The following is a 27357-nucleotide window of genomic DNA, read 5'->3' on the forward strand; positions in this document are numbered from 1 at the left end:
ATACCCAAGGTGCGTTTATGGCTAAAACAAAAAAACCCATGTCAAACCACTATCAATCTAAACATTCCTTATAATGCCAAGTGTGTGGTGTGTACTTGATGAATGATAACGATAAGAACAACAAGGCTGTGCTCTGCTTCTAGAGGAGGACTGGTTGTTTGAAATTCACCTACTGTGGAATGCTATTTGAGAGCTGCAGATTCTTGCTATTGGAAGAAAAATTTGATTCATTCATTCCGCTCCCGGCAAACATCAACTAGAACCAGAAGCTCCTAATCATGAAAGAATGGATTCAGGGACGATGCTAGAATTTCAAACAGGAATTGGCAATCTGGATTACCAGGGATCAAGATGCCTCTCCTTCATGGTTTCTAGGCTTGGTTAAGGGGTGCAGTTTACAAGGATTGGGTTGGCTCCAGAAACAAAATGGAGAAGAAAAAGCTGGATGGATTTCTGATTAGAAAATTCTGTTTCTGGAGAGAAAAACAACTCAGCTCTGCATAAATTGTTTCTTGGTTGTGATGCTCCCCTGCTATTTAGAAGGAATTTGTTGTAGTTTGCTGCATTGAACTACTATTTCCTGTTATCCTGAAAAAGTATTGGCTTCAGTTCACCAGAGCCTCAGAGTAGAGACTGCCAAAAAAAAAGAGAGAGAAATCTGCTCAACTCCAACCTAACAAACTAATTTGGGACTCAGTTCGATTTAGGATAGTTCTGAGACCACCAAGCTCATTATGACTTGGCATTTTATGTTTGCAGAGGAGATTCTAATAATTTATTAATCCTTCCGTGACCTGAAGCTCCAGATTGAGCTTGTGAATAAAACAACAGGCCAAAGCTTCAACTAGCCTAAACTCCCTTCTTTATCATATCAGTTGGTAAGAAAAACACTGGAATCTCCTCCTACCAATAAATAAAATAAATGGACAAAGCGTATGAAAAGATAATGGGCGTAAGGAAAAAAAAAAACTGTTAGGAAAGATGCATGCAGAAAGATGTTTGACCTTTCTAGTGATCCAAGACATGCAAAGTGAAATAATCAGAACCAGTTTGATTCAGCGAGGAGTAAAACTGGTGATAGTCGTTGTTGGCAAGGCTGTGGTGAAACCAGTATTAATCCTGTACTGCTAAGGGGAAGGCGTAAATTGACACAACCTTTCTGGAAGGCAATTTGGCAGGCGTAAAATAATGTTCATATCCTTGACCTAGAAATCCCACTTCTGGGATTTATAAAGAAATATGCAAAAGGAAGGAAAAGGTCACATGCACAGAATCATACACTGAAGCACTGTTTATCAGAGTGAAAAGCTAGAAGCAACCTAAACTTCCCACAGGGGAATGGATGCTTAGGAGCAGCTATTAAAACATTAATTATGAAAACTCCATAGCAACATGAAGAGCTCCTTCTTATATAACTAAATGCAAAAGGGGTATCATACATTTCAACTATGGCTGCAATCAAATAAAAACAGGCCTGCAACAGAAAAGGATGGAAAAAAGACAGCACACAAAGTGAGGATGCCTACGTCAGCATGGTGGGCTTATGAATGACACTTCTTATTTCCAAACTGTCTATAACGATGTTTCATTTTTTTACAATAATCTACTTCAAAAAGAAAACAAACAAACAAACAAAACAGTTGAAGCCAAAATAAATGATAGTTACCGTCTTCATTATCAAGATCTGAGACATTCCCAGCTGCCACATCCTTTTCCTTGAGGTAGTTCAGCACGAACTGCTCGATGTCTTCGGCTGTGGTGGGGTTCTCAAGGCCTTTCTCAAGACTTGCTGGTCTCTGGCTCAAAGGACTTCCCTCTTCCCCTACGCTTTGCTCCTGGAGTTGCCCGAGATGACCCGCGTCTGGGAACCACTGAACTGTAAATAAAGTGTTATAAAGATCACCTTGGTCATTGACGATAGGCATTAGTACCTTCTAACTAGAATAAGCTCTTTGCTATGGCCCGTGTGGCCACCACAGGATCCAGTCTCTACCTCTCTCCAATCTTCTCTTCTAACCACTCCTGGCTGCCTGTTCACTGACCGTCTTCTGGTTCCTCCAGTCTGTCAGATGTCCTCCCGCCTGTGAACTTCCGCACATGCTGTTCTCATTGTCTGGAATACTTTCACCCCTATGTCACATCTGGTTAATTCCAACTCACTTTTAGTATCTTAATACAAATACACCTCACCCAGTAAAGCCATCCCTTGACTCCCGTACCCCATCCCAACTTCAGTCTCTTGTATGCTATATTAGATATGTTCTTTTCACGTCTAATGTTCTTTCATTTCAACTCATCAGCATCTGCAGTTACTGTATTTACTTTGTATGTCTTGTTTAGTGCCTGAATCTCCCATTAGACATTGTGCTCCAGTGATTACCCCTGCAAAGTCAGTCTGCCCAGCATGGAGTGGATGCTCAAAACACACGCTGAATGAATAAATACACTAGACTGAAGGACAGCTACAAGAGACAAAATTCTGAGTGCAGACTACATTGCTCATCAGCACAAGAGAGGTTCAGCAGAGCCTTGAGAACTAACAAGGCTCACACAGGTATTTGATACAAAATGCTTCAGAAGGCTGGCATTTTCTCTCCAAAGCTTTTCCTTCTTCAGTGATCCTCTAATACTTCTGATGTGTCACCACGGAATAAGCTTCAAACAGTACCGAATCTGGTTTTCAAACTGTGCCTTGAGGAGCCCTAGGGCTCTGCAGAAACGTCTCAGGGTCACAAGAGGAAGGGCACCCACAGACAGCAGGTTAAAGGGTGGGAACAGGGTTTCTACACTTTCTGTGGCCAGCACTGCTCTAGTTTTAACTCTTTTTATATATTGGGGTCCCCCAGGGCTTCAGTTCAAAATGGCAGTTAATACTTAAAGAACAAAACAATAAGAAAGCCCTGTAGCCTGAATTTTTGTCCTCCTTTTGCAGACAGCAGGGGAAAGTCTCTGATAACCTTTGGCACCTGCTAATCTCCTTTCTGCTTCCCTGGTGGCTCAGCGGTAAAGAATCCACCTGCCAAAGGAGGAGACGTGGGTTCAATCCCTGGGTCAGGAAGATTCCCTGGAGAAGGAAATGGCAACCCACTCCAGTATTCTTGCCTGGGACATTCCATGGACAGAGGAGCCTAGCAGGTTGCAGTCCATGGGGTCACAAAGAGTCAGACACAACTTAGCAACTAAGACAACAGCAGCAACAATCTCCTTTCTATCAAGGAGTATCTGCAAAGAGTCACAGCAGTAGCAGATGGGCTATGCCTGGGCCAGGCAACTGGGAGTGGCAGAGAGTGAATGCTGGACATGAGAACCCCTGGTTCAGTATTTGAAGGTTCCTACATGAAGGGATCGATTATGCCAGTGCTTCACTGCCCAGACATAAACCTGTCCTTATTGTACTCTGAGGGACTGCAGTCCCAATGGGTTAAAGCCAGTACCCAGCATTTACACTGCTGAAAGCAGACACGCTGCGAAGATTATTTTCTAGATTTAAGGCTACTGCCAGACATTAAAAAGTCTTTGCTCACAAATGGCTTTTAAACATATGAAAAGAAGCTCAACCTCACTCTTAATGCAAATTAAACTATAATAAGGTGCAATTTTTCTCCTACTGGATTAGCAAAGATCAAAAAGCTAAGGTAATATACAGGGTGGGTGGGGGGTGGCAAAATTGCTGCTCTCTTATACTGCTGATGGAAGTTTAAATTGGTGTAACCTCTTTACAGAGCAATTTGAAACTGTATCTCTCTGTCAAAGACTCAAATGTAACACTCTCTAAGCCAGCAATTGTCTTAGGAATTTACCCTATAGATACACTTAGACATGTTCAAAATGACCTACAAAGATACTCACTGCAGCATTTTTTGGGGGGAGCAAAAAGATCAGAACAAACAAAATGTCCACCAAGAAAGGACTGCTTAAATCATGGTGCAGCCGTGCAACAGAACACTATGCGGCCATCAAAACAATACAGCAGCTCCGTGTGTGCATGTGGCACGTTCTTCGGGGGCCAAGGTGTGTGGCATGGATGCTTTCTCATTTTTCAAAGAGACTCAATTTTTTGTTGTTGTTGCTGTTACAAATAATCAGCCAACCAGTAGCTGGTGCTAAGCAGTAATTTAACTGACAGTTCTTGCCTTCACTATGGAACCTTATGGCTTTTTAGTCAATGAGTGTGAAACGCTGTGCTTATAGTAACTCGGTTTCCTAAAAGGCATACCGGGTTCTTTTAAAACCTTTCGGAAGTTCCCTGAGACCACACTTCCACTCCCGTCTTAAGAGAATGTGACCATCAATTAGAAGAAAGAAAGCCAGCAGACAGTGCTACTTTGCTTCATGCGGGGCTGATCCCCACATGTGCGTTCCCCACAGAACTGCTTACCATCCAAAATGCAAGTGTTGTCTGGGTTATTTTGAAACTTCTGGAATAGCTATCCCCACTTTGGCAGCTTTTCCTAGAATGTTATCAAGTCAAGCTTTTGCCATCCTCATTATCCTTTCTACAATTTAAGGAAAGGGTGCTATACAGGATCCCTCCTTTAGAAATGATCAAAGACACTGGCAATCCAAGGCAATTCCATTTTCAAGGCCCAAAATGAGATATCTCCTGAGAGAATATATATATATAAGTAATTCCATAGACAGAGGAGCCTGGCAGGTTACAGTCCATGAGGTTGCAAAGATTCAGACGTGACTGAGTGACTAACACACTTTGGCCTTTCTCGATGGCTAAAGCGGATAAAGAATCCATCAGCAGTGCAGGAAATACAGGAAGAAGAGGGTTCGATCCCTGGGTCCAAAAGATCGCCTAGAGGAGAAAATGGTGACCCATTCCAATATTCTTGCCTGAGTAATCCCATGGACAGAGGAGCATGGTGGGCTACAGTCCAAAGGGTCACAAAGAGTTCGACACAACTGAGCAGGCACAACTACCATGAGTGTGTGTATGCTGCACAGCATGTGAGATCTTAGTTCTTCAACCAGGGATCAAACCCGAAACCCCTGCACTGGATGCATGGAGTCTTAACTGCTGGACTCTCAGGGAAGTCCCCGAGGATATTTTTAATAGGTTTTTTCTTAATATATTTTTTAAAACTCAAATTAAGACATAGTAGAGTTCTCCAATGGTACCCCACTCCAGTACTCTTGCCTGGAAAATCCCATGGATGGAGGAGCCTGGTGGGCTGCAGTCCATGGGGTCGAAAAGAGTCGGACACGACTGAGCGACTTCACTTTCACTTTTCACTTTCATGCATTGGAGAAGGAAATGGCAACCCACTCCAGTATTCTTGCCTGCAGAATCCCAGGGACGGGGGAGCCTAGTGGGCTGCCGTCTATGGGGTTGCACAGAGTCGGACACGACTGAAGCGACTTAGCAGCAGCAGCAGCAGCAGCAGCAGAGTTCTCCAAAGCACTACGGGCAGGAGTCTAGGCCCTGGAATATTTGGGCCATGGAAGCCATTCATAATCTAAAATCTATAAACAGTCAGCAAGTGTTAGCTGCACTTCCACAAGGGCAGGGACCACCAGGTTCTCCTTGGTCATGGCTGCTATCCCAGTGACTAGCCCAGGACACAGGCTTCTTCGTGGTTGCAAAATATAACCCCTACTCCTTCCTTTGGTCTACAAGGCCTGTGGGATTCACATTTACCCACCCTTTCAATTTCATCTGGTGTCACTCTCTCCACAGTGACCCCTCTCCCATTCTCCAAAGACCCCAAGCCCTTTCTTCCCTCCAGGCCTTTGCATCTGCTATTTGCTTGGCCTGAATATTCTTTAAAACCCTGAAAAGGACATGAAAGCTCCATGATGAGCCCTTCTCAAACTTTGGGTCATAACTATAATGTCCCTTCTTCTGAGAAGCCCTTCCTGACCACTCTGCTACTGTTCCTGTTACCCTCTCACAGGAGCAGGAAAGCTCCTTGAGTTTATCAGTCTTGTTCACTGCTGTACCCTGATTTAGCACAGTGTCTGACATCTAACAGGCACTCTTTATTTAATGAATGAATCACAGAACATTTACATTGCATGTTCATGAATGAACACTGGAAGCAGGATCAGCTACAGGGCAGAAGACTGTCCCTGTTCAGTCATCTTCCTTGACAAACTTTTCTTAAGTGGTCTTGGCTTTGTCAGCTGATAGAATGAGGTCAGTGACCTTTCCACCTACTTTGGCAGCTACTAGCGGTACTGAAATAAATACTGGATGTATGTTCTCTGGATAGAAGGAGCTCATGTATATAGCTCGTTTTTTAGTTTTTTATTTTTTCATGCAAAGATGGACTATCCAGTGGAGGGCTCTTTTTCTTAAGAGTCCAAAACTTTGCCATTGCCAATGGTGGCTAATACCTCCAACAGACACCCAACGAGGTCAAAGGGAAGGAGAGAAATTCAAACCAACTCATACAATTAAAAGGTTAAAGTTTCTAGGCCTGCTCTGACGTGGCCGTCGCTGGCTATGTGTGGCTATTTAAATAAAAATACTTCAGTCCCTCAGGTGCACTTGCTGCATGTGGTTAGTGTACTGGACAGAACAGATATAGAACATTTCCACCATCACAGAAAGTTCTGTTGGACAGTACTGTTCTGGATTATCTGTGGACTGAATAATTCATGCTAGTTCTGTTCTCCATTAGCAAAGATACTGCTAACTCTAAATACTGTCAGAAAAAGTCTGGTATATTGAAGAGAAAAAAGTCATAAATCCTGACTTTCCTCCTTATTAATTGTGTGACCTCGGCTAAGTAGGAGCTCACTGAGCTTTAGTTCTCCTTCTCTGTAAAATAAAAATAACGTTTATATTTAAAGTGTGCAGGGTTTTATGTCCCTGGGATGGAGCAGGGGCATTGAGCCTGTTGGGATGGAAGAGACTGTTATAAGCATAAGAACATAAGCAATGGAACCCTAGCATAACATGTGGGACCAGATAAACAACTATACAAATAATGAAACAATGTCCTCCATAGCATAACCACAAATAAACAAACAAACAAAAACAAGATGCAACAAACAAGGATACTAGTCCTTCCCTCCCATCAGCATTAAAAAGGGCTCTCAATTTACCTAACGCTGCCATCAGGGCGTGCAGGACACTGACAAAAGTTGCAGCTTTCTTATCATAAAATTGGTCCAGGGTGGCCAAGACATCTTGAACCACGTCTGCCACCAAAGGAAGCAGGCTCGAGTCCGAGTTCTGCAGCATGACTTCCAGGACCTTCGGGGTGTGGGGGTGCAGAGAGAGATGACGCAAGTTTAAAGAGATCCCATTCACCAAATAGTCGGAATTCTCATTGATCAGGTGCTGCAGGGAGTCGTAGCCACAAGCCTGGCAGATGTCTGTCATGGTGCCGATGGCCGCCTGACTGATGAGCAGGGTTTGGTCCCCAGCCTTCTCCAGTACTGGATATAGGGCTGACATCAAGAGCAAACGGAAGTCCTTCCCTAGTGCGTGTGCGAAGTGGCCTATCCCTTCCAACTGGATGCATATCTGCCAGATGTTGCTGTTCATGGAGCAGACCGTGGGACTTGGCTTTGAGAATTCAGGGAAAGAGGTAGGTGGGCAGGTGTGTGGACCAGAAGCGAGGGCCTGAAGGCCCGTCCACCTCATCGTCGGCTCCTCTCCCGCTTCTTCAGCTTCCACACAAGTGACCAAATACCAGTTTTCTTGGCTCGTGTACACTTCCAGTATGGAGGTCACAATCTCCCTCAGCTCCTGCGGGTCAGCTGGAGTGTGTTTTTCATGGAGATTCTCCACCCCCAGCCCAGCAGCTCCCACGACCAGCTCATTCAGAATCATGGCGGCCTGCTTCCGGTACACCATGGACTCGTGGTACAGTTCCATAAAGTGATCCACAAGCAAGTAGAGGTTCCCATAGAAGCCAAGCAGCTGACAAACCTGCCTCAAGAGCAGAAAAACCCTCTCGTCGGTGAAGAAGCGGAAATATCTCCTCTGCATTTGAGCCCAGGGCCTTGCGGCTGGAGCCTCTGAAGAAGCGCTCAGATGTTCAGAGTTCCAGCGCCGCTCTTCAACAATTTTGACGTCGGCCACGTCTAACTCCAGAACTTGGATAAGCGCTTTGGAAAGGCGCTGGAGGTGGGCCACAGAGTTGAGGACGAAGTCCACTTTGGGGCCCAAGAGTTTCAGGTATCCGAGTAACAGGGAGAGAGTGGAGAATCGGCCCTGGTCGTCTTGGGAGCTCATCAGGCGGGGAAGGGACGTGGCCAGGGAGTGCAGGTTTTCTGACAGGATGTCAGCGAAGGCTCTGCTGCCCACTACCACCTTCTCGTCTGCAAAACGCCTCAGGGCTTTATCGCACTGGGCTTGGACGTCAGGACTCTCATCGTTTGTCAGACTCACCAGGGCCTTCAGAAGGGGGCCAGCTGACTCGATCAGTGACCGACTGCACTTTAAGAGAAGGGCCTCGACAAAGTCTATCAGCTCCAGCCTGACCTTCCAGTGTGGGTGGACTGAAATGCACTCTGTTATCTTCTTAATAAGGATGGTCAACTTGTCACCAGTATTTTTTACCCAGCTGGCTTCCCTGTGAACCATCAGTTCTGCTACCCTGCGCTCCACGGCAGACTTTGCCTGGACCTCTGAGACCCTTCCGAGCTGGTCATCGGCCATAATGAAACTCACTGTCTTGTAAAAGACCTTGAGGGAAGACACGACGATGCTGTGCCCCTGTTTGAAGTCTCCTGTGATGACTCTGGTCAGGGTAGTGGAGAGTCCAGGTAAAAAGGAAGCAAACAAATCCCCCAGCTGCTTCTGCTGGAGCGCATCCAAGGTGCGGGGATGGTCCGGACAGTCACACTGAAAGAGCAGAACCTGCAGACATGTTAAGGCAGCCATTTTAATTTCCTTGGATTTCTCCTGTTCTGCGAGGCCCAACAGCAGAGATACGGCAAATCCTAAGCGAGGCAGAATGGAGGGCTCATAAAAATTCAGAAGGATGTCCCCATAAGCTGAGTGCATCAACGTGCCGAGGCCCCGGATCACAGCCAGTTTCAGCTCCTCCGACACAGCCGCAGGTTTCCGGGAGCTGGGCGAATACAGGCAGGCAGAGAGCTCCGAGAAGAGCTCCTGGAGGAGCTCTTGTTCCTTGACGCATGTGGAAGAGAGGACGAAGGTGATACACTCCACCACGCTCTGGATCAAGCGCTCTCTTTTGGGGCCTGGGGTCTTCAGGGTAAATCGCAAAGGGAAGAGAATGTACTGCTGAAGTTCCTGAAGGGCAGAGTCACTTACGGCTTGTAACTGGGCCTGCAGACGCTCCACGTTCTCCACCGTCTGTGTCTTGGTGAGCTGAACGCAGACTGGACGCAAGACACCAAAGGCCTCCTCCGGGGTATCAAATACCGCCATTGTGCAACAGCCTTCCTCTCACTGAGGAAACATCCTGCAGGCTGGAGGGAAGGAGACTTTTCAGTACAGAAAGCCAAGCTCAGAGCAAATACAAAGTGAACTCGCATTCATCACTCAACAGACGTTCAGCAGGGGCCTACGTGCCAGTCACTGCACAAGGTGCTGGGGGAGCAACGGACGGAAAAGAGCCGGTTCCTGGTCTTCGGGAGCCCTCAGTCCAGTGAGGGAAGCAGATATACAGTGACAACACGGTCTATGAAGAATTAGGAGAGACCTGTGCTTACTGTCCTACATGAGCCTGGAAGACCTACGTGTCTTAACACTCAGACAGACAGCCTCGGTTTCACAGGAGGAAAACGCTGAGGCAAGACTCAAGGGAGGAGTGAATAGAAACCTCAGTGGATTTCAATATATGCAGAGGCCCACGAAACACTACCCAAAATAAAATACAGAATTATTTCCAGCACACTGAAAGGCTCCCTCATTCCCTTTTGCAATCAATTCCCACTTCCCCTACCCATGGGTTCCTCACCCAGAGGTAACCGTTACTCTGACTTTTACCAGTGTGGACTAGTTACACCTCTTCTTATCATAGACAGGTTCTAAGCAGAGGGTGACTGAATCAACTTTACTCACTGAAAAAGACTCCTGGCAGCTAGTAATACAGAAGACTCAGAACTGGGTGGGGCTGAGAGCAACACAAAATGAAAGGGAACGGCCAGAGAGATGGGAAAACCAGGAGCGCACACTATCACAGAGACCACGAGAGAAGAGAGGCTGGGGCAGGATGGAGAGGTGGACGGCAGGTAGGCAGGGAAAGGAGACAGGTTTATAGGTAATCGAAGGAGCTCAGCAACTTTACACAAGAGAAGCTCTTTTTCTCTACGAGGGGAAATGCAAAGTCATGGGCTGACAGTGAACAAGAAGGAGGGGAAACAGAGGGCTTGAGGAGAGAAATAAAAGTCTCCAATATTCCCTCTGGGGAAAGCAAAGCATGCTGGGAAGACATAAAAGTCTGGTCCCAGGGTACTGAGGATTGAGCTGAAGCTGGAGACCATAAATACATGTGGCTGTAAAAGGCAGGCAATGGATGGAGGCTTAGAGATCACCTAGCCTGGTGGTGTCTCTCTCTCTCTCTCTCACTCTCTTTATTTGCTGGGGGCTTTTGAACAGATAATGACAAGAAAGTGTCTGCTGGCACTTCCCTGGTGGTCCACGCTGCATTAGGACTCCACGCTCCTAATGCAGGGGACCTGGGATCGACCCCCAGTCAGGGAATTAGATTCCACATGCTGCAAATAAAAATCCTGCATGCCATGCCTAAGACCCAAGGCAGCCAAACAAATAATTTTCTTTTTTTTATAAAAGTGTCTGTTGCTTCTCCCTGTCCCATTACAGCTGGCAGGCAAGTGGTGCCTGGTAGGTGTGGGCAAAACCTGCTCAGCCCAGAGAGAGAGCTAGTCCTGGATTTCTCCCCTGGGGTCAGGAAGGGGCTCTGGGGCAACAATTAGGTTCTCATACCCTGTACAGAGTTTGGTCCCCAGAGTTCCACGAGAGGAAGGGCACTGCTGGTCTGTGAGGTTCCTGGTCTCTGCGACCTCCAATAAGCCAGGGAAGGGAAGAAGCTCAAATCCTCTCTAATCCAGGCTAGCAAAATGCCAGGTATGGATGCCAGAAAGCTAAGTCAAGGACTACCGACGCTCCATCAGCACCAGCTCACACACCGATGATCCAGAGGTACTAGTAACTGTAACAACAGAAAGAAAGAAGTTACCACTTAATGGGACACAGAGGTCAGGAGTAGGAAAGGCAGACAGAGCACCCCTGAGGTGGTGAACCTTAGAGTAACAGAACAACTGAAGGAGATACAAGGTTTCCCTGGTAGCTCAGCAGTAAGCAATCTGCTTGCTAATGGAGAAAACACAGGCTCAATCCCTGGGTTGGGAAGACCCACTGAAGAAGAAAAATGGCAACCGACTCCAGTATTCTTGGCTGGGAAATCCCATGGACAGAGGAGCCTGGTGGGCTACAGTCCATGAGGTTGCAAAGAGTCAGACAGGACTTCACTTCAGTTCGGTTCAGTCGCTCAGTCGTGTTCGACTCTTTTCGACCCCATGAATCGCAGCACGCCAGGCCTCCCTGTCCATCACCAACTCCACTTAGCATGACCCAAACAACAACAAAAGGAGATAGATAAAAATCCAAAAAACAGTAATAAGGAAATTCAATTACAAGACAAAAAGATATCTCTTAGAATTTTAAAAATATGTCTTTCCATACCAAAAAAACTGATTAAAAAAAATTTTTTTAAGACAGTTAATCGCTGTGATCCTATTAGTGGTTGGCAAGATCAAGTAGAGCTATCTTAAAACTGAGCAGAAATACAAAGAAACAGAAAATGTGAGGCTTGGAGGATGGGAATTCTAGAAGGAGAAAAAAGAACAGATGGAGGAGCTAAAACAAATAAACAACTGAAACACTTCCCTGAGCTGCAAAAGGATTTACCTGGAGATTGAAAAGACTGAAGGATACACATCTAGTCACATTCTGGTAAAATTCCTGTACACTAAAAGATAAAAGGGGGGAAAATCATATATGCCTTCAGGAAGAAACAACAAATAACTTAGAAAAAGACCAGCTTTGGACTTCTCATTTGCAATAGAAGACAGTGGAATAGCATCTACTGACTGCAAATTAAGGATTGTGGCCCCCAAACCCTACTTACAGTAAAGAGATGCACCCATCAGGGTCAAACAGCCACAGACAAGGATTCAGAGAGGGTAGCACTGCATGTCCTACCAAAGGACTCCATTCAAGCAAGCGACTCAAAACAGACTTAAAATGGGAAGATGAATGAAGAAGGAAACACTGCTTAGTAACTTTCTTATCTTTTAGCATGGAAAACTTCCTTCAAATAGAACAGTTTAAATGGAAGCCCAGCATGTAAAACTGATAAAATCAGTGTCTGGTTAAAGCTGGGTGGAAGGCGATGGCCTGGGGTCCTGCATCTCTCTTATTCATCTCAGGAGTTTCAGGAAGATAACCTGGGGGTCCCAGGAACTACGTTCTCAGATTACATGACGAAAACTGTAACAGAGCTAGTGAAGACACCACAGCCTGTCCCAAACTGGACTCATCTGCTCTTTCTGCTGTATTCCCTTCGTGATTTATGGTCCTCACCTGGGCTAGACACCTTAGACTCTGCATTCTTTCACCTCCCTTTAAAAAAAAAATTATTTTTGGCTGTGCTGGGTCTTCGTTGCTGCCCAAGCTTTTCTAGAGTTGTGGCGAGCAGGGGCCACGCCTCATTGTGGTGGCTGGGCTCTCCCTGCAGTGGCTTCTCTTGTGGTAGAGCACAGGCTTCGGTAGTCGCAGCTCACAGGTTTCAGTAGTTGGGGTGGGAGAGCTCAGTAGTTGCAGCTCCCAGGCTCCAGAGCACAGGCTCAGTAGTTGTGGTGCGCAGGCTTGGTTGCTCTGTGGCACGTGGGATTCTTCTGGACCAGGGACTGAACCTGTGTCTCCTGCGTTGGCAGGTGGATTCTTTACCACAGAGCCACCGAGGAAGCCCTCACCTTTCTCTTAATTCCACTCTTCCCTTAAGCTTCATCAGTTCTACGCCTTCAGTATCTTTCAAATCTACTGATGCTTATAATCATCTATTTAACATTGGACTGATCATAATGTTTTTTCTTTGGCAACCCTTGCCTTGTGTGTATGTCCTTCTTGAACCCACATTTCACATTGACATGTAAGTAATTTTTTAAAACAAAAACCTGGATCACTCTTTTCCACGGTTAAAATTCATCACCTGTTCTTTGTAGCCTGCTTAAAGTACAAACGCCTTTGTACCATGGCGTACAGGGCTCTGCACCATCAGGCCCATGCTCATCAACTTCATTTCTTGCTGCTTCGCCCCTTGAAGTGGAAACTGCACCATGTGAAATGACAAAACTTGCAATTCCCTAAGCAGGTGGTGCTGTCATAGTCACCTTTCTCCTTGCACTGTATACACTGCTACTACAGTATTCAGCATGCTGAATTATTTTGTTTGTGCCTGTTTTACCTACTTTAGACTAGGCAACCATACACCTAGAAGCTGCAAGAGCATCTGGCATATGACAAAGCACTCAAAAACATCTGTACAGATTCTCCTTTCAAGTAGCTCCAGTAGAGGATAGCAGGCCAATACACCTGGTGACAACTAGAGAAGCCCAGAGAAATTTTAAAAACCACTTCTTAAATCAAAGTTGGACTGTGAAGCACAGAGTTGGACTGTGAAGAAGGCTGAGTGCCGAAGAATTGATGCTTTGGAACTGTGGTGTTGGAGAAGACTCTTGAGAGTCCCTTGGACTGCAAGGAGATCCAACCAGTCCATTCTGAAGGAGATCAGCCCTGGGATTTCTTTGGAAGGAATGATGCTAAAGCTGAAGCTCCAGTACTTTGGCCACCTCATGCCAAGAGTTGACTCATTGGAAAAGACTCTGATGCTGGGAGGGATTGGGGGCAGGAGGAGAAGGGGACGACAGAGGATGAGATGGCTGGATGGCATCACTGACTCAATGGACGTGAGTCTGGGTGAACCCCAGAAGCTGGTAATGGACAGGGAGGCCTGGTGTGCTGCGATTCATGGAGTCTCAAAGAGTCGGACATGACTGAGCGACTGACCTGATCTGAACTGAAAGCATCAAATAGTTGTAGAAGCAACAAAGACCAGATGGACTAATATTCCAGCGAAGGATGAAAGTCACAGTGAGTCAACAACCAACAGCTGGTTTGTTTGTTTTCCTTTGGTCTATTTGCTGATTCTGGACGTGGCTCAAGCTTATGATGAGGCCTAGGCCGAGGGCTGTCACTGATGAAAAAGCAACGATGATGCTTTTAATGTGGTCATATAGGATTGGGGTCCTATAAGCAAAACCATAGTCTTCAGGAATCTCAAAATACATGACTTCTGAGAGGAGGCTGCTGCTGGGGGACAAATGGCTGAGAAATGGCTAACAAAATGAAAGAGATTAACCCACAGATTCAAGAAGCTTAGAAACTCTAAGCTGATAATACAAAGAGAAACACAGAGACACATCATACAGCCAAAAAGCCAGAAATAAAGAGAAAAATCTTAATACAGTGGTAGAAGTGATAGATATCTTCTCTAAAGAAATGATGAAATCCACAAAACAACAGAATGACATCTCTAAAGCGATGAAAGAAAGTAACCGCTAACCTTGAATTTTACACTCTACAAAAATATCTTTCAAAATTAAAGGTAAAATGCAAGACAATAATGCACAAAAGGTGCATGGATGGTGTAAAAGGAAATAAGGATATTAAGACACTAGTAGTACCAGCAAGTAGTTAAAAAAAAATCTGTATTAGCTAACATGTCAAGAATGCATGTTGAAATCTGTAGGGTAAATTCCAAAAGAACTATAAAAGAATATGTTTCTAACAAGTTCAGAGAGCAGTAAAAATGGGATACTAAATTCATTGTTGTTCAGTCACTCAGTTGCATTCAACTCTTTGCGACCCCATGGACTGCAGCATGCCAGGCTTCCCTGTCCCTCACCATCTCTTGGAGTTTGCTCAAACTCACGTCCATTGAGTCGATGATGCCATCCAACCATCTCATCCTCTGTCGCCCCCTTCTCCTCCTGCCCTCAATCTTTCCTAGCATGAGTCTTTTCCAATGAGTCAGCTCTTCGCATCAGCTGGCAAAAGTATTGGAGCTTCAGCATCAGTCCTTCTGATGAATATTCAAAGCTGATTTCCTTTAGGATTGACTGGTTTGATCTCCTTGATGTCCAAGGGACTCTCAAGAGTCTTCTCTAGCACCACAGTTTGAAAGCATCAATTGTAGGGGCTCAGCCTTCTTTATGGTCCAACTCTCATGACCATACATGACCACTGGAAAGACCACAGCCGTGATCCATGGAGCCTTGTTCCATGTCTGGTTCTACAGGGAGGGAACACAACCTCACCCATTAGCAGAAAATTGGATTAAAGGTTTACTGAGCAAGGCACTGCCCACCAGAGCAAGACCTAGCTTCCCTTACAGCCAGTCCCTCCCATCAGAAGCTTGCACAAGCCTCTTATCCTTATCCATCAGAGGGCAGACAGAATGAAAATCACAATCACAAAAAACTAACCAAAATGATCACAGGGATCACAGCTTTGTATACCTCAATGAAACTATGAATCATGCCATGCAGGGCCATCCAAGACAGATGGGTTATGGTGGAGAGTTCTGACAGAATGTGGTCCACTGGAGAAGGGAATGACAAACCGCTTCAGCATTCTTGCCTTGAGAACCCCATGAATAGCATGAAAAGGGATAATAAATATTTTTTGTTAATCCAAAAGAAGGTGAAAAATGAGAAAAAAAGGAAGCAAAACCAGTGAGTCAAACAGAAGACCAATACTTAATAAGATGGTAGACAGAAGCCCAAAGAAACACTGATTACGTTAATTCTGAATTTCTCTACAGTGGTTCTATTGACATTTTTGAGCTGGATAATTTATTGGTAGAGGACTGGTCTGTGCATTGTCAGATGTTGAGCAGCATCTCTGGCCCCATCCCCAACATGCCAGGAGCACTCCCCTAAGAGTACCAACCAAAATGTCTCCAGCTAGTGCCAAATGTGCTGTGGAGGGTAAAAATCACTCTGGCTGAGAACCACTGGTACAGAGTCAACACAATTCCAACCAAAACACAGTAGCGTTTTTGTAGAAAGTTACAAAATTATTCTAAAATTGATATGGGAATACAAACCACCTATAATAGCTAAGATAATCTTGAAGAAGAGGAATTAAACTGGTAAATTACACTACCTGATTTCAAGATTTACTGTAAAGATATGATAATTAAAGGCAGTGTGTTATTGGCAAAAAGAAAGACAAATTAATGGAGCAAAATACAGTCCAGAAATAACCCCCACACAAAGAGACTTAACCGCCTCAACAGAGCCTCCCCATGTAGGCTCACATACGTGACAAAGGTGACACTGAAATAAACTGGCAAAGAAGAGGTCTTGATTACATCTCACACTAGATTTAAATGTGAAATGTCAAATAATCAATCTTTCTAAAGAAAAAGGAAATCTTTGTAATGTTGGAGTAGCCAAAGATTTCTTAAACAGGACACAGAAAAGAGCTAACCATAGAAAAAAATTGATAAATTGGATGATGTTAAAATTAAGAACTTTTGTTCATCAAAAGATACCATTAAGAGGGTGAAGACAACCCATAAAGTGAGGAAAGATATCTGATATGTCTGATAACACATCCATATTTATAATAAAGACTTTCTATAAATCATTAAGGAAAAGACAATCCAGCAGAAATATGGAAAAGGACTTGAACAAGCATACCACAATAGAGTATATCCACATGGCCAATAAACATATGAAAAGATATTAACATCATTAGTTGGAGAAGGCAATGGCACCCCACTCCAGTACTCTTGCCTGGAAAATCCCATGGACGGAGGAGCCTGGTGGGCTGCAGTCCATGGGGTCGTGAAGAGTCGGACACGACTGAGCGACTTCACTTTCACTTTTCACTTTCATGCATTGGAGAAGGAAATGGCAACCCACTCCCGTGTTCTTGCCTGGAGAATCCCAGGGATGGGGGAATCTGGTGGGCTGCCGTCTATGGGGTTGCACAGAGTTACAGCAGCAGCAACATCATTAGTACGGAAAATGCAATATAAAACCACAACAAAACACCATTACACAACAACTAGAAGGGCTAAACTGTAAAAAGGGGGAGAAAAAAGCAAATACTAAGTGTTGGCAAGGATATGAAGCAACTAGAACTCTCATTCAGTGCTGGTAAGAGTATAAGTGGTACTACTACTTTGGAAAATACTCAGGCAGTATCTATTATTCTAAAGATAAACATACATACACACTATGATCTAGTAATTACATTTTTTGATAAATATACCTGACAGAAATGCATACAATAGGTGTGTTCTGGAATACACTATCCAGAATTGCCTCCACATTAAAAACTACTGCACATCTATAGTATAATGGATAAATAGCAGTATATTCTCCCAATGGGATCCTGTACAGATGAAGATTTACCACAATTGGAGATCTTCAAAGAATGGGTTATGGGTTCAGAAATACATAAACCAGCTTTCTGTAAGGAAGAGAGTGTAACAAATGGCTACTTTGGCATGACTATAAAAGGTACTCATATATAACACCTTTATGGGATGGCCATGAAATCACACCTGTGTGACAATATGTCAATTACAGAAGAAACTGTTTAGAGATTTAGAAGCTTAGGTGTCCTAGATTCTACTCCTATAAAATGCAACCCTGATTATTTACAGTGGTACTGCAAAGTCTGATATTTATATAACTTATAGCAAGGGGCATTCTGGCCCAGAAAGTGATATTGGGATGAGGCACTCAGAACAAGCTGATTCTCTGGGTGAGCAGAGAAGACAACCCAGAGTTCAACTGTGGCAGAGAATGACTGAATAAACCAGTTCTCGACTCTAATCTTTTCCAACTTCAGTGGAGCCCTACTGGGTTGTGGAAAGCAGTCCCTGGGGAGGTGCTAGAACAGAACTGCAATCAGTGTTTGAGTGAACTCATTTCCCTGGCAACCTCTCCCCCTCCTCCCCGACTCTTTCTGCTTTGTCACAGGCATGGGCGATATAAGACCTCTGTGCCATAGTGTACAGGTGCGGAAGACAAATGGGACACTCTGTATAGGATAAGGTGCTATACTTCTGTTGTTGTTGTTTAGTCGCTAAGTCGTGTCCCACTCTTTTACGACCCCATGGACTGTAGCCCACCAGGCTCCTCTGTCCGTAGGATTTACCACGCAAGAATACAGGAGTGGGTTGCCATTTGCTTCTCCAGGGCATCTTCCGGACCGAAGGATCCAATCCAAGTCTCTTGCCTTGGCAGGCAGATTCTTTACCACTGAGTTACCAGGGAACCCCCCCTCCACCCCAACCCTCTTACCTTCCTTTATTTTTATTCAAGGCACTTACAACTTTTGGGCTCATTTTACACACAACTATGTTTATCTTCCTGTGCAGAAGATAGGCTTCTGAGGACAAAGATTCAGTCTGTTTGCACTATTCTGAATAGTGCTTCAGACAAAGGCTCTCAAAAATTACTGGCTGAAAGAATAAATGAACCCCTGGCTTGAGAGTGAAAAATCTGTGACAAGATAACCTCAATTTGATTCCCAGTTCCGTTGTTTCTTGTGTCCAAGTGACACTGAACAGATTACTCATCCATGTTTAATGTTTTCTCATATATCAAATAGTGATACCCATTCCCCATATGACTGTTGTTAACGATTAAATAAAAGAATGTATGTAAGATGCTTAATACATAGGAACTTGGTGTAAAAGTGCTCACTATATGACACTGTTACTTAATACAGAAAGATGGCCTAGATTTGGGGCTTCCCTGGAAGCTCAGCTGGTAAAGAATCCGCCTGCAATGCAGGAGACCCTGGTTTGATTCCTGGGTTGGGACTATCTGCTGAAGAAGGGACAGGCTACCCACCCCAGAATTCTTGGGCTTTCCTGGTGGCTCAGCTGATAAAGAATCCTCCTGCAATGCGGGAGACCTGGGTTCGATCCCTGGGTTGGGAAGATCTCATGGAGAAGGGAACGGCTACCCACTCCAGTATTCTGGCCTGGAGAATTCCGTGGACTATATAGTCTATGGGGTCGAAAAGAGACGGACACGACTGAGCAACTGGACTCAAAGGCCCTAGGTTATAATTATGACTGGATATTGACTGTGATTTTAGGCTTTTCAGCTTTTTGATATTAATTCACTCAATCAGCTACAAATAAGGTGTTAGGGTAAAAAATATAGGTAGAGTCCCTTCCCTGTAATCTTAGATATGTGATCTTAGGTAGGTCACCTAAACTTTCTCAGCCTCAGTTTCTTCATTTGCCAAATGGGAATACATAATACCATCTCATAGCTTTGTTGCGACGATTAAATGAGTCACTGTGTGAAAACAACGTGTCTAACTCACAGCAGCAGCTCATTATGTTGGCTATGATTATCACCATTCCAGTCTGGAAAAGTAAAAGCAGCTAAGCAAAAAACAGGGCAGTAAGAGCAAAAACAGGCATCAACTATAATAGAACAGGGTCTCCGAAGTGGAATCTGCTTCAACTGGTCGGTTCCACTGTGATCGGGACATTTTAAAATTCTGTTATGTCTACAATAACCTAACTCCCTACCACCAACCTCATTATCAGTTAAAAGAACAAACTGCTCTGCTGATTTGATAACTGAAATTTATAACTTTTTTGAAATAGGAAAAGGGTACAGAGTATTTCTGTTTCTGAAAACAGAGTGTCAAATAGTGTTTCTTAAAGGAGGTTAACGAACCCACTGACTTCCTTATCCACCCACAAAGTTAACATATGGTACTTAAATTTGAGCAACAGTCAAATGGACCCCTCACCCCACCCCCTCAAGAGGGCAGCCTTTAATTCCCCGAAGAGCAGGAAGATACCCTGGAGTAGGAAACGGCAAACCCACTCCAGTATTCTTGCTTGGAAAATCCCATGGATAGAGGAGCCTGGCACGGCAGTCCAAGGGGTTGCAAAGAGTCAAACACTAGTGAGCACGCACGCAGGCACGCACAACAACTAACAGCACAAAGGTGTGTTTTACAGCGGTGCTGTCACAAACTCAACATCGGAACTAGCCACTACGGGTGGTTCTGGAGGTGGAGTAGGAACCCACCACGTGGGGAGGGGGGCGTCACCTCTGGAGAAAGAAGAGCAAACTCCAAGGTGTGGAGGCAGAAAAAGTGCACGTGCGTGGCTTGGCAGAACCAAAAAAAAGCTTTTTGTGGTGGTAGGTCAGAAAGCAGGAGGAAGAGTGTGGCTGCGGCCTGCCAGGTGAGGGAGAAAGGCCCCGTTCCATTCCCAGGTTATGATCTCTCAGCCTCATCGTCTCCCTGGGATTCCCCTCTAAGGGCTCGAGGTTGTTGGGCTCCCTCCTGCTCGCGCCAGTCTTCCCTTACCTCTTCTTCCAGCCTTTCCCTCAGTCTCCCGCCTCCTCCGCCGCGCCGGAAGTGACGCGTAATTCGCGCACCGCCCAGAGCCAGAAAGGTTCTGCGGGAGCGGGAGAAAGGGTTCCGATGAGACTCACTGCGCCGGCGTGCGGGCGCGAGCGGTCAAAGCGCCTTCCGGAGGCCGTCGAATTGCGCTTTTTTTCCCGGTCTGCCGCTCTCGGACTACTCAAGAGCGAGTTTCAAATAGGCGTTCAACACTAGGGTGTTTTCTACACTCTGACTCTCGCCCCACGGTGTCCCAACACTTCTGCGCTTGCCCTTTGACCCTGCGCTCGCGGCGGGGTGAGAGGTCGGTGGCCATCTTGTGGCGGCGGTGCGGGTGGCTGTTACTGCGGAGACCCATCCCCTCCCCCGCCGGGCCCCCCGGCCGTCTGTCAGTCCGTAAAGAGTCCCGCAGGCGGGTGGAGTGAGGCCCCGGCCTCGTGCCGTCACTCTTCCCGCCGCACTGGGCGGCCTAGGCCGCTCCCTGCCGGCCCTCACCGCCGCCACCATGTCCTCCTTCTCCGAGTCGGCGCTGGAGAAGAAGCTCTCGGAGCTGAGCAACTCTCAGCAGAGCGTGCAGACCCTCTCCCTGTGGCTCATCCACCACCGCAAGCACGCGGGCCCCATCGTGTCGGTGTGGCATCGCGAGCTCCGCAAAGGTAAACATCCCCTCCGTCCCCCTCCGGTCCTACCCCGGGTAGCCCTCGTCCGCACCCACTCCCGCGGCTCCTGTAGCTGCTTTGCTGAGCCTTGGCTTTCCAGGCCCGGGCCTGTGATCGATTGCGCTTGCTGAGGTTGGAAACAGTGTTATCCTCATTTCTCGGAGAAGGAAACCGAGGCCTCGGAAGGTTTAAGGTGCTTGTCTAAAGTTCCACCGACCGGGGCTCAGGATTCTCAGTTCATCCAGTCGTTTTCCCCCTCCGGCTTTTTCTGACACTAGTGACTATTATTCTCTCGGCCCCGTTGAGCGCCAGGTGGAGGGTACAAGCCCTGGCCTGTTGTGTGCCAGGAGCTGGCTAGGGATTTGAAGTAAGATTGCCCAGATCGAGCCCTGGCTCAGCCACTTTTACTAGCTGAGTGATATCGGGCAAGTTTCTTCTAAGCCTCTGTTTTCTCATCTGTCAAACGAAAATGAGGACAGTTGGCCCTTACAGAGGCTTTATTCTGTGCCAGTTAGTGTGCTAGGACCTTTCGTACATCCTTGTACTCAATGCTCAGCACTGTCCTGGGGAGTGGATATAGTCACTGCCATTACAGAGAAGTTAAGAGGCCACTCCACCTACACCTAGCCTCTCAGGCTCCTCTTCTCATGCAGGTCTCCTTGGTTCTAGATCCTGCTCAGGATCTGGCTGCCATTGATTGAGCTCAACCTGTCATGTACCAGGCACTGGGTTGGGTGCTTGAAAGCCTGTTGGCCCCAGAGGCCAACTGCCTCAAATCTAAGCCCGACTTTGTCATTTACTGAGCCCCGGCAGCTTAACTTCTCTGTTTCTCAGTTTCCTGATCTGTAAAATGAAGATGATGATAAGTGATACTTACAGTTCGTTTGTTCTGTGCCAAGTGCAGTACCCATCTCTTTACACACATGTCATTTTTTAAAATTCCCAGAGTTCTATGAAGTAGGAACTTGGCAGGTGAGAAAAAAGGAGGCTCAAAGGGTGTATGGTGAAGAGTAATCAGCCTAATCCACATGGACGTCTAGCATGGTGTCAGGCACAGTGTAGGCATTGGATGGATACCATGAGGGGGGATACTGGTGACTCCATGTGCGACACGGTCTTTGCCACAGTTGCTTTCAGGTGAGGAAAGATGGGCACCTACATAGCTGTCTTATGCCCTGGTGAGTTTCAGAGCAAAAAGCTGAGGAAATGAAGCTTAGTGCTGTTTTGGACAGCCTGTGTGTGGTAGACCTTTTATAGCATAGGAGGTAACTTTACATGTGTCCTCTGCTCTCTGTGAGCTCAGGATGTCACCCTGTTATGCAGATGAGAGAACCCATGAGCCTCGGATAACATCAGATTGGCAGACACCAAAATCCAGGATTCTTTGGGGAGACCCAATTCTAGTCCTCTGGCAGAGGCCCTCCCCCCAACCCCCTCCAGATATCACGTGTTGTACCGAGATGTGGGGGGGCAGCCCCCTCATCCTTCTAGGTAGTTGGAGAATAGAGCCTGGGGCTCCCAGAACCTCATTCATGGACCCCACTGTGCCACTCAGATCATCTGAGATGTGGGGAGAAAATCTGAATTGCCTCTATAGGATCCTTTCTAGTAGGATCTCAGAGGCATGTCAAAATCCATCTCAAATGTCACTTCTTTTGTGATGCCATCTTGATTCCCCACCTCACCTTATTTGAGTTATTGAGAGTAACAATTTAGAGTTCTTTTGTTTATGAAGCTCCTTAAACCCTAATCTTGTATAATGGAACCTTATGTTGTAAGTAGGTCAGCATTATTATCCCTGTTTTATAGATGAAAAGATAAAGATACGAAGAGATTAAATGCTTTGTTAAAGGTTATCCAGTTGGGACATGAGCTTTCTGTGATGAAAGAAATGTTTTACATTTGCTGTCCAATAAGGTAGCCTCTTGCCATGAGCACTCACAATGTGTGACTAAGGAAGTTTCAAATAAATACAATGGAAAATTCAGTTCCTGAGTTTTGTTACGTACAAAGCAAATATTCATAGCTGCATGTGGCTAGTGGCTACCATATTGGACAATATAGGACTAGAGGCTGGTCTTCCAAACCTCAGGATACAGTTTTCTAATACCCAAGCTTCCTTCATGAATTGAAAATGCCTCCACACTAAAGTGGAAAAGGATTTTGTGCCCCATCGTTCGATTGACTAGCCCTTTAGGTTCTAGCCCACCCTGAGTCTTTAAAAGTGGACATTTCTGTCTGTAGTCATTTCTTTAAGACACTCACAGATTGTCTTTATGCCTCCAAATATTTATGAGACTTTAAACTTTTTCCTTTTCCTGCTTGGAAATAGAATACTATTTCTATGCCTACTGTTATTTTCTTTCCATTTCCTAGGAATAAGTCTTAATTTATCCCTTTGGACTCTGTTCTAGGTAGAACGACTCCCTTAATTTTTGAAACAATTTGGTGTAAGATACTCTGTGTTGTTGTTATTTAGTTGCAAAGTCGTGTTCAGCTCTTTTGCAACCGCATGGACTGTAGCCGGCCAGGCTCCTCTGTCCATGGGATTTCCCAGGCAGGAATACTGGAGTTGTTGGCCATTTCCTTCTCCAGGGAAAATGCTCTTAGATGAACATTTTTCAGTAGTGTTTTGTACCTTAGCCTGAATGCAGGTAAATAAACCTTTTTTAAAAAAGTTAGTTTCCCTAGATGTCTGAACTAGCCAAACAAGTGAAAATTTTTGGACAGCCAGTTACTTAAACCTTGCTCAATAACTGTTTGAACCAATTTGGAATGAGCCTCTGTAGGGAGTGAAAGAATCTGTACTGACATATTGGAAAGACACCTGAACAAGTGAGTTATCACCCAGGGCTGGAGTAGACGGGTGGGTGGGGGTGTGTGTGTGTGTGTGTGTGTTCTGTGTATTATGACTGTATTTTCAAGTATTCTAGGGTTTTGTGGGGGGTTTTTTGTTGTTTTTGTTTGTTTCGGCTGTGGCTTGTGGGATCTTAGTTCCCTGACCAGGGCTAGAACCAGGCCCTAGGCAGTGAGCGCTCAGAATCCTAACCACTGGACCACCAGGGAATTCCGTCTAAGACTTTGTTATATTGCCTTTGCACACATGGTGCTAATGTTGACTATTCAGGACATTGAATGTGGAGGGATGAAGTTTTATCCTAAACAAATTCCCATTGCTTAGTTTGAGGGTGATGAGAATTAATTACATCATAGATGGTGAAAACCTTGGCTCTGTATCTTCTTAGCTATCATATTTGTAATAATGCACAATATATCAGGTCTTGAATGGCCTAATAGACATTTTGCAATATGGATTCTGGGCTTTTTTTTTTTTTTTAACATAAAGTATATCATATTTGTAAACCTTCACTTAGTTCGATTTGCTTTGTAGAAGTTCTGTTTTACTTCTGAATCTTCAGCTTTCATGGTGTTGTTTACGTGATAGTTTAATTTGCTGCAATATCCTAGAAAAAGGTTTACTTTTTTAAAAAAGTGCCTTTTGAAGAAAGCGCTTTTTGCTGTAATCATACCTTTGTAGCAACAGTGGCATATTGAAACTATTGACGCTTACATTCTGCTTTTGAATAATCATTAGAACAGTTAAAGATAGCTCAAGGTGTTCAATATTCACATCAGCTGGCTGTCTAAACTAGGTTATTACCAGAAGGTTAATACAGTTCAGTGTATCCATGTATGATTTTATGAGCATTTTAAGTCATCAGTTTAAACTATAACATGCCTTAAAAATCTTGTTTTTACCTGAGTTATTCTTCTGTACTACATTTTAAAATGTCAGATCTTATGCCTGCTGTGTCAGAATTTATGCATGCTGTGTGCATTTCAAAAGAAACAGAAATGGTTTCTCAGAGCAAGGAATAAGGACTAGTAATTCAGTGTGTAAAGTTTGACATAGGGTTTGCTTGAGTTTTTCAGGCACTTTGATGTTGAAGAAAACTTTGTTTTGAACTGATTGTGTTACAATTTATTTCTTACAAAGGAAAGCTGGGACCAAAAATGATATTGATGTAACTCCATGGTTGAAAAGTTATGTGCAGAGAAGCTGGGAAATTCAGTATGTTCCACTAAGCAACTGTAACTCAGATAGATTGCATGAGGTTTTTATGGTTTAATATATGATGCCATGTAGAGTAATAGAGAATGCTGCATTTAGTAGGTATAAGAGAGAAGAATTTTTGTGGGAGCCATGGTTTTGCATATCCAGGTTTCAGACGTGTGTAAATTTTCACTGATTATGTAGCATTAACATGTATTTTTATTTAAGATGAATATCCACGGATAGGTACATCTAGAGATTCCTCTGAATTGTAGAGATGGTATCATTGACTGATTATGGTTATTGAACTGTTGAAAAAGAAATTCAAATTCTTGGTCCAGGAGCATAAATTACAAGAAATCTATTTTAAAATTGAAACCTAACTCAGTCTTTCATTCTGTGGTATTTGATAATTAACAGTGAGTTAGAAATGTTCCCTGGTGGCTCCGATGGTAAAGCGTCTGTCTACAATGTGAGAGACCTGGGTTCGATCCCTGGGTTGGGAAGATTCCCTGGAGAAGGAAATGGCAACCCACTCCAGTACTCTTGCCTAGAAAATCCCATGGATGGAGGAGCTTGGTGCAGGCTACTATCCATGGGGTCGCAAAGAGTCGGGCACGACTGAGCGACTTCACTTAGAAATGTTCATCTTTGCAACAGAATAAATGAAAATCTTGCTTTTAACATGTCTTCTGGAGAATATTGACTGCTTATCTTTTAGGAATCTTCTTTGGATTATTTTCATTTTTATTGCCAATTAATTACACTGATTAAAATAACACAGAAATTAAGATGGCTTTTTTTGTTTCCTGTTTTTTTCAAAATTTGTATTCTCAGTCCTATTTTACTAGACACACCTCCAGGAGTTCCTTAAATTGTGGTTTTTTTTGTTTGTTTTCAAACATAGCTGTCTAGACCTCAAGTGGATAATGTTTGTCTTAATATTCTTTAGGAGTAGCATAATGCAAAAGAATTGTGGATTGAGAATTTCCTTGGTGTAAGCTATCTTTTCTTTTTTTCCAGCCAAATCAAACAGAAAGCTTACTTTTCTATACTTAGCCAACGATGTCATTCAAAACAGTAAAAGGAAAGGACCCGAATTCACGAGGGAGTTTGAATCTGTCCTTGTGGATGCTTTTTCTCACGTTGCCAGGTATGTTTTATTTTTAAATGCATTACTTTTTCCCTTTTGTTCTTTTTTTGTGATAGCCTTTGTACCTCACCAACTTCATACTTAAAAGAGATGTGCTTTATAGAGAGTGTGGTTTTATATTTTGCCTGGGCCCTTGAGAACTCTCTCAGACATGTAAATATTTTGTTGTATTGAAGGGATTCAGTCTAGCACTTGAAGCACATTTTGTCTCTTAGAGGTACTCACTATTGAATTTATTTCTAGAATATGGTATTTTCCTTGGTTTGGCTGAGTTACCTCATTAGCTTATGGTCAAAAAACAAAGCTAAATTATACAAGGGAACCTTCCGGTAACAAAACCATGCTATTTAGCAAGAAATTAGTTGCTTGTGCCTTTGTTTTTATTTACTTCCTTCTGGGTGTCTGGATGTCTAACTCACTAAAAATAGTAGTCATTATTGTAACTGCAAAGATAGGAGCTATTAGTGTTAAAAGTTTCTCTGGCTCTGTCATACTGAGACTCTGCCCCTGTTGTGTTTTGTGACAGAGGACGGGAGCGTAGGGCATACCTATAGCTGAGATCATGGAAATTATACATTTCATTAAAAATTTTACAAATCATTTTTATTCATTTAAAAGCAAACTGCTTTTGACACCTAGTTGCCCAGAAGAAGCAAAGAAAAGTTACTTTTCACTAGAATGTTACTAAGTAAACATATGAAAGTAAACATCTTTGCCAAAGGAGACTGGCAGTGAGGAGACTAGTGGGTTAAACAGAAACTGTTCTAGGGTCTAGAGTGTAAGTGAAAGACCTTAAGTGTGGAAATATGTTTGGCATTCCGTGAAAGATTTGCAAAGTTTGAAAGAATGAAATGAGAAATTCAGAACATTTTGAAGAGATGACATCTAGCTTTATAGAGATGGAAACAAAATATTTGTTTGTCAAGTGACTTTTTTTGTGAACATGGCTACTGAAAAAGCAGAATGTGTTAGGAACTTGAAAACATGGAATCCTCGTAACAGTGAATAAACTTAGAACAGACTACTAGAGTAGCCATCTGAAATTGGAGAGAGGCAATTTCTTTGTTTG

At 44.3% G+C, this 27357-nt stretch overlaps 2 protein-coding genes across 3 annotated transcripts in view; one reads left to right on the forward strand and one right to left on the reverse strand.

The window, feature by feature from the left end:
- The window catches only part of TTI1 (TELO2 interacting protein 1), a 41426-nt gene extending 20920 nt beyond the window's left edge, over positions 1-20506 (reverse strand). The window contains exons 1-4 of one of the 2 annotated variants that reach the window (XM_019972398.2): positions 20387-20494; positions 10883-11108; positions 7060-9402; positions 1667-1876 (exon numbers count right to left, since the gene is read on the reverse strand). In XM_019972398.2, the coding sequence (XP_019827957.2) occupies positions 1667-1876; positions 7060-9361 (2512 nt within the window). In that variant the 5' untranslated portion in view covers positions 9362-9402; positions 10883-11108; positions 20387-20494. Of the gene's footprint in view, positions 1-1666; positions 1877-7059; positions 9403-10882; positions 11109-20386 lie in introns of both variants that reach the window. The other variant, XM_019972399.2, reaches the window with a different exon arrangement.
- A 57-nt stretch (positions 20507-20563) lies between these two features.
- The window catches only part of RPRD1B (regulation of nuclear pre-mRNA domain containing 1B), a 57842-nt gene continuing 51048 nt past the window's right edge, over positions 20564-27357 (forward strand). Inside the window, exons 1-2 of the mRNA XM_019972402.2 lie at positions 20564-21078; positions 26159-26288. Coding sequence (XP_019827961.1) covers positions 20928-21078; positions 26159-26288 — 281 coding nt within the window. The 5' untranslated portion in view covers positions 20564-20927. The remainder of the gene's footprint in view (positions 21079-26158; positions 26289-27357) is intronic.

This window comes from Bos indicus, chromosome 13 (assembly GCF_029378745.1).
Source record: "Bos indicus isolate NIAB-ARS_2022 breed Sahiwal x Tharparkar chromosome 13, NIAB-ARS_B.indTharparkar_mat_pri_1.0, whole genome shotgun sequence".
Taxonomy (NCBI): domain Eukaryota; kingdom Metazoa; phylum Chordata; class Mammalia; order Artiodactyla; family Bovidae; genus Bos; species Bos indicus.